The sequence below is a fragment of the Muntiacus reevesi genome, chromosome 13 (genome assembly GCF_963930625.1).
Source record: "Muntiacus reevesi chromosome 13, mMunRee1.1, whole genome shotgun sequence".
Taxonomy (NCBI): Eukaryota; Metazoa; Chordata; class Mammalia; order Artiodactyla; family Cervidae; genus Muntiacus; species Muntiacus reevesi.
The window spans coordinates 12060769-12074809 of NC_089261.1; the positions used below are offsets into that span (position 1 = coordinate 12060769).

The 14041-nt window shown below is 45.9% G+C and overlaps 1 protein-coding gene across 2 annotated transcripts in view; it reads left to right on the plus strand.

The window, feature by feature from the left end:
* The window catches only part of RPH3A (rabphilin 3A), a 59939-nt gene extending 47837 nt beyond the window's left edge, over positions 1 to 12102 (plus strand). For both annotated transcript variants that reach the window (XM_065904740.1, XM_065904739.1), the window contains 7 exons: positions 1173 to 1282; positions 5950 to 6076; positions 8035 to 8091; positions 8789 to 8943; positions 9510 to 9591; positions 10897 to 10993; positions 11972 to 12102. In XM_065904740.1, coding sequence (XP_065760812.1) covers positions 1173 to 1282; positions 5950 to 6076; positions 8035 to 8091; positions 8789 to 8943; positions 9510 to 9591; positions 10897 to 10993; positions 11972 to 12102 — 759 coding nt within the window. The remainder of the gene's footprint in view (positions 1 to 1172; positions 1283 to 5949; positions 6077 to 8034; positions 8092 to 8788; positions 8944 to 9509; positions 9592 to 10896; positions 10994 to 11971) is intronic.
* Positions 12103 to 14041: the final 1939 nt, after the last annotated feature.

Below are 14041 nucleotides of genomic sequence, written 5' to 3' on the forward strand. Positions count from 1 at the left end.
GTCACCTCCCCCACTCATTTTGTGCCTCAGCCAAACATCTCTCAACAGAGATGAATAATCCTCTCCAGATAACTTGAGAAAACATTCTATCATTAAGAGAAAATGGGCCCACATCCCTCCTACCTTTCGCTCCCATTCCACCTCACCTGCTGATCATTATTTTGCTCTGGGGAGGAAAAGTGGGATTAATTCTCCTTTCTTCGGATTCACCCCCTCAGAGCACAAGGCTGGAAATGAAAGTGTGCCTTCTTGAGTTTTATTTTTTGCTTTGTGTTCATTTGACATGAATGTCCTAAAAACAAAGCTGACTATATACTTGGTATATACTATACACGTGATCTTAGGAAAACGCCTTTTCAAAAATTTCTGTAAGTATCAAATGCCCCATAAGACAAAAAAGGATACACATACATGTGTGCAGGCATACACACATATCACACACACACTTTATCTCACTCTTTTTTTGTTTAGATCAAGAAAAGACAGTCCCATCGCTTCTCAGCCTTTAGGCTAAGATCAAGTGAAGAAAAGACAGTCCCATCTGGCCATGGCCAAACTAGTTGGCCACTACTCCTTCTAATCTGAGTGACATTTGCTTCTCCTTGACACTCTCCTTTGCCCACTCCTAAATCCAAACCTACTTTGCTAAAGAATCCAATCAGTCATACATGTTAGTATGAATTAGATTTGTCACCAGGTGTATTTTCTAGCCTTCTTACTCCTAAAGTAAAATGAAAAATTTTGTCCCCTCCAAGGAATTTTCAGCATGGAGGATGCTATTTGGGGAAATTGAGAGAATCATCCCAATATCCCCAGAAATTATGTCTTCACTGCCTAGGAGTGAATGACTCTCATTTCTGCCTCCCTGTCCTGGAAGTAATCATTTTTCTCAAAGAGAGACATCGTAGCTTTCTAATGTTTATGAAAAGGTCAATGAGAGGGCCCGGTGCCTGCAGGGAGGGGTAGCCCACTGTCCAGTGTTGGTGATGCACCCTAGAGCCTGACTCTAACTCCCCCGAGAACATGCACTTGGGAGAACAGACCCCTGGACACTCCTAAGGGGAGTGTACTTTTAAGTCACCCAGCCACCCTAAATGAGCCCAAGGGATGTGGCTGCGGGGCTGGCTCCCCACTGAGGCAGGTGTCTGTCTATCCATCTCTCTGGGTTCTAGTCCAACAAGCTTCGTACAAAAACCCTGCGGAACACCAGAAACCCCATCTGGAATGAAACTCTGGTCTACCATGGCATCACAGACGAGGACATGCAGAGGAAGACCCTCAGGTGCCTGCTGGGTGGGAGGGCAGAGACGGGGCACAGCTGGGCAGGCAAGCACACGCGGTCCCCAGGAGCTGTGCCTTAAAACACTCAGGGTAGTTTTACTTCTGAAAGATGTTATCTACTTCAAGTAGACATTTTTGAAAGTACAGATAAGTGAAACTGTTAACATCTTGATGTCTAGACATCTGGGTTTAGCGTGTGTGTTTGTGTGGGTGTGTGTGTGTAAAAGTATTTTTTTAAATAAAGTTAAGTATTTTTTAAAATGTTTATAAGAATGGACCATCCTATTGAGTAATCAGCCAGATTCACTTAACAACATACTGATGCCACTTCATATTCTTCTATAATGTATTAAAATGCATTAATGAGAAGGGCATGGCAACCCATTCCAATATTCTTGCATGGAGAATCCCATGGACAGAGGAGCCTGGCAGGCCACAGTCCATGGGGATGCAAAGAGTTGGACGCAACTGAAGTGACTTAGCACACAATAAATGAGTATATTCTTCTTGTGAAGAATTATTGGAAAAACAAAGCTGCCTTTAAATGTTCGTGCCTTCCCCAGCCTGGGTCTCTTTTCTCCTTCTGTGAGTGTGTGTATATTCATTATATACATAGATGGTGGTGGTGGTTTAGTCGCTTCAGTTGTGTCTAACTCTTTGCAACCCCATGGACTGTAGCCTGCCAGGCTCCTCTATCCATGGGATTCCCCAGGCAAGAATACTGGAGTGGGTTGCCATGCCCTCCTCCAGGGGATCTTCCTGACCCAGGGATCAAACCCACATCTCTTAGTCTCCTGCACTGGCAGGCAGGTTCTTTATCTCGCGCCACCTGGGAAGCCGCATATACATACATATAGTGTACATATATATACAAACACCATCATTTACAGTACAAGAAATATCTTGTTGAATATATCTGGAACTTGCCTTTTTCCTTAACAATGTATCTTAGTGTTGTGGCCATGAGAAAACATTTAGATCCACCTAATTTTTTTTCAGGACATTTGTTTTACTTTTTAATTAGAATATATTTGCTTTGCAAGCTGTGTTGGAATCAACAGCGGGAATCAGCTTGAGTCTCCCTCCCACTTGCCCATCCCAGCTCTCTAGGTCATCACAGAGCCCCAAGGGGAGTTCCCTGTGCTGGACAGCAGCTTCCCTCTAGCCATTTATTTTACACATTAGATCTACCTAATTTTTAACTGTTTCAGAGTATTCCATGGCATAGATTTATCACATATTTTTTAATGCTTTTTTATTAAATATCATGAATATATATACAGGCTTCCCTGGTGGCTCAGATGGTAAAGAATTCGCCTGCAATGCGGGAGACCTGGGTTTGATCCCTGAGTTGGGAAGATCCCCTGGAGGAGGGAATGCCACCCACTCCAGTATTCTTACCTAGAGAATCCCATGGACAGAGGAGTCTGGCGGGCTACAGTCCACAGGGTCGCAAAGAGTCGGACATGAATGAGCGAGTAACACTTTTACAGAGTATTAAAAAAACCCAAATACCCATGAATGCAATACTCTGTCTTTCAAAAACCTTAATATTTTGTTGTATTTGCTTCTGCTTTTTTTTGTAAAGAATTAAACACTACAGATGCAAAGTGAAGCTCCTCTTGTATACTCCATCCCCCACCCCTTTTCTTCTTCCTTCCCCAGGGCTAACCACTATTCTGAATTCTATGGGTATCATTCCCAAGCGTATCCTATGCTTCAGCTGCATAATTATGTGTCTATAAACAGTATATGATATTGTTTGGCATATCTTAAAGTGTTATATGACTGTCTACCGCTTTACTTATCCAGTTCCCTGTGCACAGACATTTCGACAGCTTCCAGCTTTTCTCTACTATAAACAAATTTTCAGTGAGCATCCCTCACGCTTCCTTGTGTTCAATGAGTGTTTCCTTAGGATAGAAATCAAGGAGGGATATTTGCTGGATCACAGGATATGGGGTGTGGGTCTTTTTAATTTTACAAGACATACAAACTGCTCTTCAAAGGGGCTGTTCCAACTACATTCCTATCAGCTACAAAATTATCTTAAGCACACATTTTTATAGCAGTGTAGCATCCATTTATAAAAGTGCACATGGGAAAAGTGTACAGATAGATGAATTTTCACAAAGTGAACACACTGAGTTAAGAAAACAGAACACACCCATAATCACCACCTCATCATACATCTCTTGTTATAGAATTGAAATATTGAAATAATAAATAATATTAAAAATATTGAAACTCCCTTAAAAAAAAAAAAACAAAAACAAAAAAAAAGAAAACAGAACATCCCTGGACCACGGAGGCCCTCCCCTGGTGTCCCTTTTCAGTGAGGACCTTTCCCCGCAGGGGGTTCACCACCCTTACTGCTAACAGGACAGGTTCACTTAGTCTAGTTCTGTACTTTATACAATGAAATCATACCACATCATTCTTTTACGTCTGTCTTCTTTCATGTGATAGTCACCCGAGTTGTGTGTGGTTGTAAGTTGTTCTTTCTCATTGCTATTTAGTATTTCATTGTGTGGATATAGCACGGTTTCATTTATTCATTCTACAGTTAATGGGCATTCGGTTGATTTTCTGTTTGGGGCTATTACAAGTAGTGCTCTGGAAACATTGTAGTAGCTGTTTCTCGCATGCATTTCTGTCGTATATACACCTGGGAGTGTAATGACTGAACCGCAGTGTATGTATATGTTTAGCTGTAGTGGAAACTGCCAGTTTTCCATAGTTTTAGCAGAAACTGTTTTTACACTCCAAGAAGCAATGTATGGGAGTTCCAGCCACGTCCTCATCAACACTTTTCCATTTTGGCCATTCTGGTGAGTGTGTAGGGGTGTCACATCATGGTTTTTGCATTTCCCTGGTGAGTATTTACAACATTATTTTCAATGTGCACTGTTAACATTTCCAGGATTATTTCATAATTTTCTTAAGATGTCTCCCCATTATAGAATACTTATGTTATTTCTGCTTTTTCAGAATTACAAAGAAAACTGTAGTAAGGATCTTTAGTTACATATTTTTGCACTTATGTCTTCAAGATAAATTCCTAGAAGTGGCATTGCTAGGTCAAATATGGTGACTATTTTTAAGTCTTTGGAGACACATTGTCCTGTAGAAAGGATGGTGTTGTTCACACCCCTACTGGCTGAATGGTGTGTGCACATGGGGCTCAGAAGGAGGGTGTTCTAGCCCTCTAGAACGATGAACCTTGTTCAGCAATTTTTTTTTTATTGGAGTATACTCGTTCAACAAATGTTGATGGCCAAGAAGCAAGGTGCTGTTAGTTCCCATCTGCCCCCTTTGCCTTGGTGAGGGGGAAGTTCCTTCCTTCCTCTTAGTATATGTCAGGAGGAATTACCATGCCTCAGCTGGTCCTCTGGGCCTCCTGAGGTACCTTGCTCGTGAGCAGCCGTTGTTGTGTCTCTAGCGTACGTAACGCTGTACAGAGTGAATGGCAGAAGACAGCCCAGTGTCCCAGGATGCAGGAGCTTCGCTCTGGCTCTGCCCCTTGGGTGCTGCTTACTGACTCTCTGCGGCCCCACGGCCTGCCTGACTCCTCCATCCATGAGGTTCTCCAGGCAAGAATGCTACAGTGGGCTGCCGTCTCTGCCCCTTACTAGGGAAAAATTATTCAGCCTTCCTGGGCCCCAGTGTTTCTCTCCAAAGTGGAAAACTCAAGAGGTTTTGGAGAAGAGAAAGGATTAAGTGAGAAGAGGTCCTGGCCTAACTTTGCAAAATATGCTGCTGAAATGGCCACAAAGCAGATGAAAAGGGGGCTGAGCTTCATTACTCATCAGGGAAATGTAAATTTAAACTACAAGGAGATAGATACTATGGCCTACTAATGCTAAAGTTAAAACTGACAAAATTGAAATTAGAATGAAGAACAACCAGGACCTGAATAAACTACTGGTAGGAATATAGTTGGAGGAATCACTTTGGAAAACTGTTTTAATGTTTCTACTAAGGTTAAATTTGTGTGTTTAACCTCAGGAGACTCTTGGCTCGGCCTTACCCAATAGAAACACACACATGTGCATACAAAAAGACATGAATGTGAATATTCCATTGCAGCTTCATTCGTAGCAACTAGAACTAGCTCAAAACCAAATGCCCATATGTAGCAATATTATTAGAGTATATTTACATGATGGAATACTATACAACCAAAACAAGGACGAATTAACTATAGACATGGATGAATCTCACAGACAATGTTGAACAAAAGAAGCCAAATGTAAAAGAATCCATACATCTGATTTTATTTATATGCAGGTCAAAAAAAGACACTGAATCTTGCCAAGGGGACAAAATGGTTATCTTTGAGGAAGTTAGTGACTAGGAGGAATCATGAGGGTCTTCTGGCAGCTGAAATGTTCTATATCTTGATCTGTCTGAGTGGTGGTTACATGGGTGTATGCATATTCAAAAATTCAGCAAGCTAAAAATTTTAAGTTTTGTGCATGTTACTGGTCGTTAAGTTATACAGTGATCAAGAAGAAATTAAAAATACCTGTTCAATAAATAGGAAGTTGTATTATTCCTGTGCACATTTTACGTTCCCTACCATCATCAATCACAGCTCTTGGTACATAATAGGTGCTCAATACATGCTCTATTTTTTAAAATCCCCATCCTTTATATTGACCACAGAATCTCTGTCTGTGATGAGGACAAATTTGGCCATAATGAGTTTATTGGTGAGACCAGATTCTCCCTCAAGAAACTGAAGCCCAATCAGAGGAAGAACTTCAACATCTGTCTGGAGCGGGTGATCCCGGTGAGTGCCTATGCCCTGAGGGTTCAGTGAGGGAGAGGGTGGGATAGAGCTGTCAGGTGCCAGACAGGAGAGGGGCTGCAGCAGCTCTGGGGAGGAGGGTGAAGATTTCAGCTCAGAAATCAGGGTTGCCTCCTGGCTATGCCTTCTTCCAACCCTGGTTAGCATCACTTCTGAAGGGCAGCGTGGTGTGGCAGGGTGGTCTGCCTGAGTTCAAAGCCCTGCCATGTCCCTGCTCCCTGGCCTTCGCCAAGGGTCTGAACTATTCTGGGCCTCAGTGTTTCTTGTCTATAAAATGGGCATCACAACAGCACCTGCCTCATAGGAGGGTTGTGTGAAAGACATAACTAAAACAACCTTGCACATAATGGGCATTCATAAATTAACTATTGTTACTATAGAAAATAATCCTGCCTTACCCACCTGTCAGTCAAGAAGTTCATAAAGCATTGCAGAGATTCACAGAAGGCAGGATAGCATAGCGCTTAAGAGCATGGGCTCTGGAGCCAGACTGGGTTTGAGTCCCAGTTTCTGCCACTTACAGTATAACTTGAATCCCTTGGCTTAACCCCTCTGTGCTTCAGTTTTCTTATCTGTAAAATGGGAAAATATGGTACTAACGTCATATGGTCTTTTAAGGATTGGTGTGAGAATACATGTAAAGCATTACAACTGCTATTGTGAGATGTGATACTCACCTTTTGAGAAAGAACGAGAACCACACAGGCTGTTCAATTGGGCTGCACCTCAGAATCAACTGGAGATAGTAAAACCAGAGCTTTACAAAATAGATTTTGTGGAGGATCTCCCTGGATATTCTGACTTAGTGAGGAAGGGTGAGATTTAGCAATCTGTATTTTTAGAGATAATCCAACCTACCCAGTTGTTCTTTTTTTTTTTTTAACCTCTGAGCCCCCTGAGGACCAGAAAGAGGAGGGAGTTGCTAAGATACACCACGAGTCGGTACCCCTGCTCCCAGACCCCGGCCGTAGCCCAGTTTTCCTGCAGTGACCAGTGTGCCTCCTCACGGGGCACTGAGCCAGCGCCCCCAGGGAGGTGCCCGCAGCATCCTCCCACCAGATGGCCAGCCTCAGGAGGGACTCTCATGCATGCCACACCATGTTCTGTAGCACAGAGAAAGCAGCAAGGAAAACTTTACTCTGGATGCCAGGCTCCAGTAAATGGCCAGATGTGCCTAGGAAGGAAGCCTTTCCTCTGGGTCTTTGCCTGGTAAAAGCTGGCTCTTCAGGGTTCATCTCCCTCCCCTCACTGAGTGAGTCCAGTCAGTCAGGACAGGGCCAGACCCCCATTCGGGTCTTCAGCTCCTGGGTCTGCCCATCTTGCTGTGATGGACACAGCCAGTCCCAGAGGCACAGAGGTGGCAGCGCAGGCCTGCACTGGCCCCAGAACCCTGCTGATCTTTGCTCTCAACCCTCTCACCTTTGACTTCCTTCATGTGTCCCACCAAGGACAGGGACCTCCTAAGCACTGTGCCTTCTCCTCTGGACCTCAGTTTCCTCATCTCTGAAGGGGAGAGGATGGATTTAACCAGTGCTTTTCACATTCTGTTCCCCGAAGGAGCCATGGGGGAAGAAGCATCTGGTGGACCAGATCTCAAGACCCCTGTGCCACTTCAACCAGAGCAGACAAAACCTTATCTGTTTTGTGGATCTGGTTGTCTGCCACTTCCTGATAGTGTCATCATCTGCAACATGGGGATATTAATACAATCTACATCATAGGCTGTTGTGCATTAACATGGTCTCTCAAATGGTTAGCATTTCATATATGTATATATTAGCTGAAACGGGGAGTGCTGAAGGGCTACTGAAGCTTGGAGGACCTCTCCTCATGGCTCTGGATGCTAGTGGAGGGGAGGAGAAGGGGTCTCCGGTCTTTCTTGAGTAGGGCAATGAGCCCCATTGACAGTGCTATTTTTCTTTTCTATCTCCCTCCTCAAGATGAAGCGTGCTGGAACCACCGGGTCAGCCCGAGGCATGGCCCTCTATGAGGAGGAGGTGAGCACTGAGTAAAATGGAAAAATACAGTTGAAGCCACAGTTGGGGTTTGGCATCTCCCTTTCTCTCCCTCCCTGGCCCCTTTCCCATTCTTTCTCCACAAACCACCTGCCTGTTGGTTCATAATGAGAGGTGCCCTTGCCCAGGGCATTAGAACATGAGACCAGGAGCATGCTCTTGGCACCTGGAGCCCCCGCAGGAGACACCCTCATGTTCCTTGGCCTTGTTTGCAGAAGCTCTTCTAGTAATTCTGCTGCACTAGGGCATTGCCACGCGCCCCTTGGGAAGGCAGGGCAGGTTCTTTAAGCTGTGCATCTGGCAGAGGCTCGAGTTGGGCTTCACAGCCATGCCCTCGGTCCCAGGCACTCCACTTTTGAGAAGACTGGTTGGATGGGGGGTTCTGAGTTCAGAATCGGGCTGGCATCAGGGTCAGGCTCAGTGTATGCCCAGAGTCAGACTTAGTCTGTGACTAAGTCAGAATAAAGCCACCGGCCCCCATGTGCCTAGTACTGGGCCTCTTGGCTTTCATCGTTTGCTCCTCCCTGGAGGTTGGAGGGGAGTCTCTGCTGTTCACGGTGCTGAACTGCACTCGTGCCGGCCCAAGTCCTCCTACTTTCCACAGACTCTATCGTAATGATCACCATCCATGTTCCCAGACCCCATCCGTCCTAGACCCACACACCCTCTTCTACTGCAGCAGGTGGAGCGTATTGGTGACATAGAGGAACGTGGCAAGATCCTGGTGTCCCTCATGTACAGCACACAGCAGGGAGGCCTCATCGTGGGCATCATACGCTGCGTGCACCTGGCGGCCATGGATGCCAATGGCTACTCAGATCCATTTGTCAAGCTGTGAGTCAATGCTGGGGCCTGTCAATGGGCCCGAGATGGGGTCCTAGGTCCTTGCAAATGGAGAACTAGAGAGCTTCCCCAAGATCATTTTACATTGAAGCCCAGAGAGGGCAAAGAACCTGCCCAAGGTCACACAGCGAGACAGATGCCCAGCTTAAGAGGTAATCAGTAGTGAAGCCCCAGACACCATCATCCAGGTTCTCAATGACCCACTGGGAGAAAGTCCTGGCTAAGAGCACAGACTCCAGAGGCAACAGCTGGCTTGAGCCCCCAGCTATGTGACTGGAGGCACATGTTTCAACTTCTCTGGTCCCTCAGTTTCCTTATATGTAAATGGGCAGTTGTACCATCTAGGGTTTGTTGAGGATTAAATGTGCATAAGGCACTTAGGTAACATCTGGCACCAGGTAAATGCTCTAATGCACACTGGTCATTATTAATGTTGATTCACTTTCTGATCTGTTCATTAATTATTCTCCTGACACTAGTTGGACATTTAGGGTCATCAGGAGGCTATTCCTATTCATTAAACTTCATTCATAATAGCCTCTTATGTCTCCTCTCAGCTGGCTGAAACCAGACATGGGAAAGAAAGCCAAACACAAGACTCAAATTAAGAAGAAAACCTTGAATCCTGAATTTAATGAGGTATGGTTATCCCATTTTTTGTCATATGCTGTAGTAGTTCCTATATGTGAAGGTGGAACAAATTCCCTGCTAGAAAGTTGTAAAGCACATTTTTTTAGAAAAAGCTTTCTTTCATAGATCACCTTGAATTATCTAAAGAAGGAATGAGTTCCTCATCACTGGAGGGAATCAAGCCTAAGACAAAAGCCTATAGATTTGGAATGTCAAAGGGAAGATGCTGTGTTTGGAGAGAGAATGTCTTTATCAACTCTAATTGTGTATAATACTGATATTTGAGGAAATAAATAGGAGCAGTTGTCCCCCTTACCAGCCACCCAGGTGGCACTGCCCTCTCCCTCCCCCTCAATTCCCAGATCCTTCCAATGCATCCAGTCCTGCTAAAGCCACTCTCCAGATACCCATTTAAGGTGTTCCTTCCTCTGTATTCACACTGCGACTTGTCAGGGACCTAAATCCTCAACTCTTGGGCACTAGGTTATGGTCCAGCCACGCAGCTGGTAGGTGAAGCCATTAAAGTGGTGATTTAGAAAAAAAAAATTATTAATAAAGAATAAAGTGGTGATGTAGAAAAAACTGCTAACATGCAAAATTATTTTTTACCATCTGTTATAAAATGGAAAAAGGAAACCACAGTACAGTATATTCATATTGTATTTCTATAATTTAATATTTGAATATTTCATATGATATAAAATTCAAATTAATATTCACATTGGTTTTTTAAGACATACACCAATATGGTCACACATGGGGAACGTTGACCGTGGTCATTCTTGGGTAGATAGATTACAAGTTTGGTTTTGGGTTTTTGTAGGGAGACCAGGGTTGCTTCCATGTTTGTTTTAAAAGTGAACATGAGTGAACTTTATGATTGGGCAGAAGAGTTATTGAAAAAATCAGGTTATCTGAAAATATAAACACCTAAACCTCAACTACCTTTAATCTCTGAGTGATGAAGAGGAAGGAAAACCACTTCAGAAGCTATCGGAATGGAAGGACTGGGTTCATGTCTGTCTACCTTCAAGGAAATGTGAGCAGAATCAGCCTTCTGAGAAAAACCCCACCAGTCTTCCCAACTTCAAGCAGAGTCATTGAAAAGAGAATTACAGGGCCTGGGCGGCCTTGTTGTACAGAGTGTGTGTTGAAAGGGGATTATCAGGCCTGGGGTAAAGGCCCCTTGATTCCAAATAGCCAATACAAGGGCCTCCCCTTGGTCCAAGCACCCCTAGGACTCAGTCTCTTAGCTCCTGATGCTGAAGGTTCAGAGAACCCTGTCACTCACATGCCCTCCTCTGCTACGTCTAGGAATTTTTCTATGACATCAAACACAGTGACCTGGCGAAGAAGTCACTGGACATCTCAGTCTGGGACTATGACATCGGCAAGTCCAATGATTACATTGGTGAGTGCTCCCAGCTCCTGGGCAAAATGCTATCCTCTATCCTCCCAAGAGAAGAGAGCCTTACCCAAGGATGCAGAGGTTTGAGGACCCTGCTTTACTCTGGCAATTGCTTTGTCCAAATGCAAAGTCAGGACCCAGGGTCCTCACTTGGGTCCAGTTTGGGTTACAAAGCTGGGAAGATTGGATCATGATTGGTTATTTGCTGAACAAATCACCTCCAGTGGAATAAACAATTGCAGAGGAGAGGAGTGTGTGGCCTCTGCAGAAAATAGGGTGCAAAGGACGTCTCCTTAGTCTACTGGCAAGTTCAGGATGAAGGTTCTATTGTTCCCAATCCCCCTCCAAATAATAAGGAAGCACCATCATTACCTGTGGAGCAGGGAGGGAATTCCAGACAATGGATACAGCTCCAGCAAAGGAGTGCAGGTGGGATTGAGCAGGGTGATGAAACTGACTCCTTGGAAATGCATGATGAGTCCCCACAAGTGGTGAGAGAGAATTTCAGTGAGCAGAGTGGTGATTTTCAAAAGGTTTTTAGGAACTTTCCTGGTGGTCCAGAGATTAAGAATTCTCTGGATTCACCTCCCAGTATGTGGGTTTGATCTCTGGTCAGGGAGCTCGGCTCCCACATGCCAAAAACATAAAACAGGAGCAATATTATAACATATTCAATAAAGACTTTAAAAAAAATAAAGAAGGTCTTGAAAAGTAGACATTGTAGTTATGCTTTGATGCCCCAGTAGGGAGCCGTTGCAGGTTCTTAAGCAGGGAGTCTGTAGACAAAGAAAACCAGTGGTGGTAATAACATCACAACCACAACTTCACGGAGAAAGGGTGGATCCCAGGTGGCTGGGGGGACGGGGGTGGTCACTGCTTGGTGACAGGTTTCCCCCCAGCTAGACATTTGGGTCTAGAATGCGATTCCTGTGCATCCCTCCACTCCGACCACCTGCCCTGTCTGTCCCTCTTGTCCTCCAGGAGGCTGCCAGCTGGGGATCTCGGCCAAGGGAGAGCGCTTAAAACACTGGTACGAGTGTCTGAAAAACAAGGACAAGAAGATCGAACGCTGGCACCAGCTACAGAATGAGAACCATGTGTCGAGTGATTAGGATGGCGCCCAGGTCCCCAGCTCCATGCCCGAGCCTTGTGCCCCTCAGCCCACCCCCAGCCTGCCCCAGCTGCCCATTGCATTCTGATCTCTCCTCTCAACCCCTTCCCCACCCACCCCTCCTGGAACCTGCCTTTGAGGTCTCTCCTGCACCGCAGACATTGCCACCAAAACCCTCCGCTCTCCGCGAGGCTGCGATGCGGGCTCTGAGTCCAGCCCGTCTCTGATCCCTCCAGGATGGAGCCGTAGGGATGGGGAGAATTTCACAAGGAGGTTGTTCATTTAACAACCTCTCAGCCCGGGTGAATTACAGAGGCTCTTCATCATTTAGGACTGTTTTTAGACCCTCCTGGCCTTGGACACACCTAACATCCATCCGCCTATACCTTCAGCTGTCCGCAGAGCCAGACGAGGTCATGAGGATGAGCCCTGGGACAGAAATGGAGCATCCCAGCTCCCTCACCCCCCCACCTCTTCACATCATACACTCAATTGCCACAAAACAGACCCGTGTGTTTAAACTCTCCAGTGACTAGGAACACACTTCCCGTCTCTAGATGCATCAAGAAATGACCATGCAGAATACCCCAAGGGACTGGGTAGCCCCCCTCTTTCAGAGTGTTGCCTATTTGCTTCCTAGCAGAAACTAGCCCCGTTCTGTACCACCCCTCTCCCACTTCTCCTTCCTTTTGCCCGATGCCACATTCACCTCTTTCTTCCTCACCCCCTTATCTCTTCTCTCCGCCCCCACCTCTTGCCCCTTCTTTCCCCCTCTCTGTGGGGATAGAATAGCAAAAGCAAAAACGTATCTCTTAACACAGGCTCACCTCCTTGCCTCCTCTCAGAATCCTGAACCACCACGTAGGTAGGTCCCTGCTCCTGTAACCCCTTCTCCCCTGGCAGAGCCGGGTGGACTTGGACCTCGGGCCGCTCACTAGCACTGCCCCGGTGCATGGCAGCCTCCAGCAAGCTGTGTAGACGCTCCACGTAGAGGGCCTTTCTCGGCTCCTGGCCTCCTCAGGTGGGCGCAGAAGGTATTCAAACCAGAGCCCTGGTTTCCAGGGGGCCTCTCCATAGAAGCCGCCGGCTTTCTCCTTCCTTTGCTCTTAGTTAAATGAACACATGACCGGTTCCCCTCTCTCTCTCTGACTCTCTGACTCTCTTGTATCCTACCTCTCACTCAGAATCATCTCTGGTCTCTCTGTCTCTCTCTGTCTCTTTATCTCTTGCGCCCTGTTCATTGTGTTGGGAGAGTAAAACATCGTCGTGCACATAAAATGTTAGAAAGTGACAGATCCTGACCCAAAGGCTTTTGTTCCATCCTGGATTGTTCAGTCTTTCTAAAAGTTAAAAAAAAATCGTTTTAAAAGAGGAAAAGGCAATGAGGCCAAACTATAAGATTTGAGGTCAGGTCATCAGTGCCCTGCAAGAAAGGTTTGATTTTTTCCCCCCAATTTCCAGTAAGTCTTCCTCCATGAAAATCACCCTGTTCTCTCCAAAACCCCACCATTATCTACAGAAGTAGCCAGATGGACACTAAAACTCTCACTGTGTCCAAACGCACACCTGTTAGCCTTCCATTTCAGGGCCTTCCACTCCTAGCTCTCTTGACAAGTCCTTGGAAGGCATCGATTTCTTGCCTTGAATAACCATTTTCTAGATGCCAGGCACTTCGCCTTCTCCACGGTGGCCAGCAGCTTCCTGGCTGCCATCTTCCCTGCTGACCCTCTCTCTTCCCAGGGGCCCCCTTGGTGCCCATACTCAGCCCACCTCCTTCTCATGGTTTGCCCTTAGGAGAAAGCATGCTGGCTGTGTCGCCCAGGCCTAACGCTGGTATTGGCGCTGGACTCAGCATGCGGCTAGCTCACAGTGCCTCAGTCCAGGCGCGCCCCCTCCCTGACAGATGTAAGTACCTTCCTGCCTAGAACACACACACACAC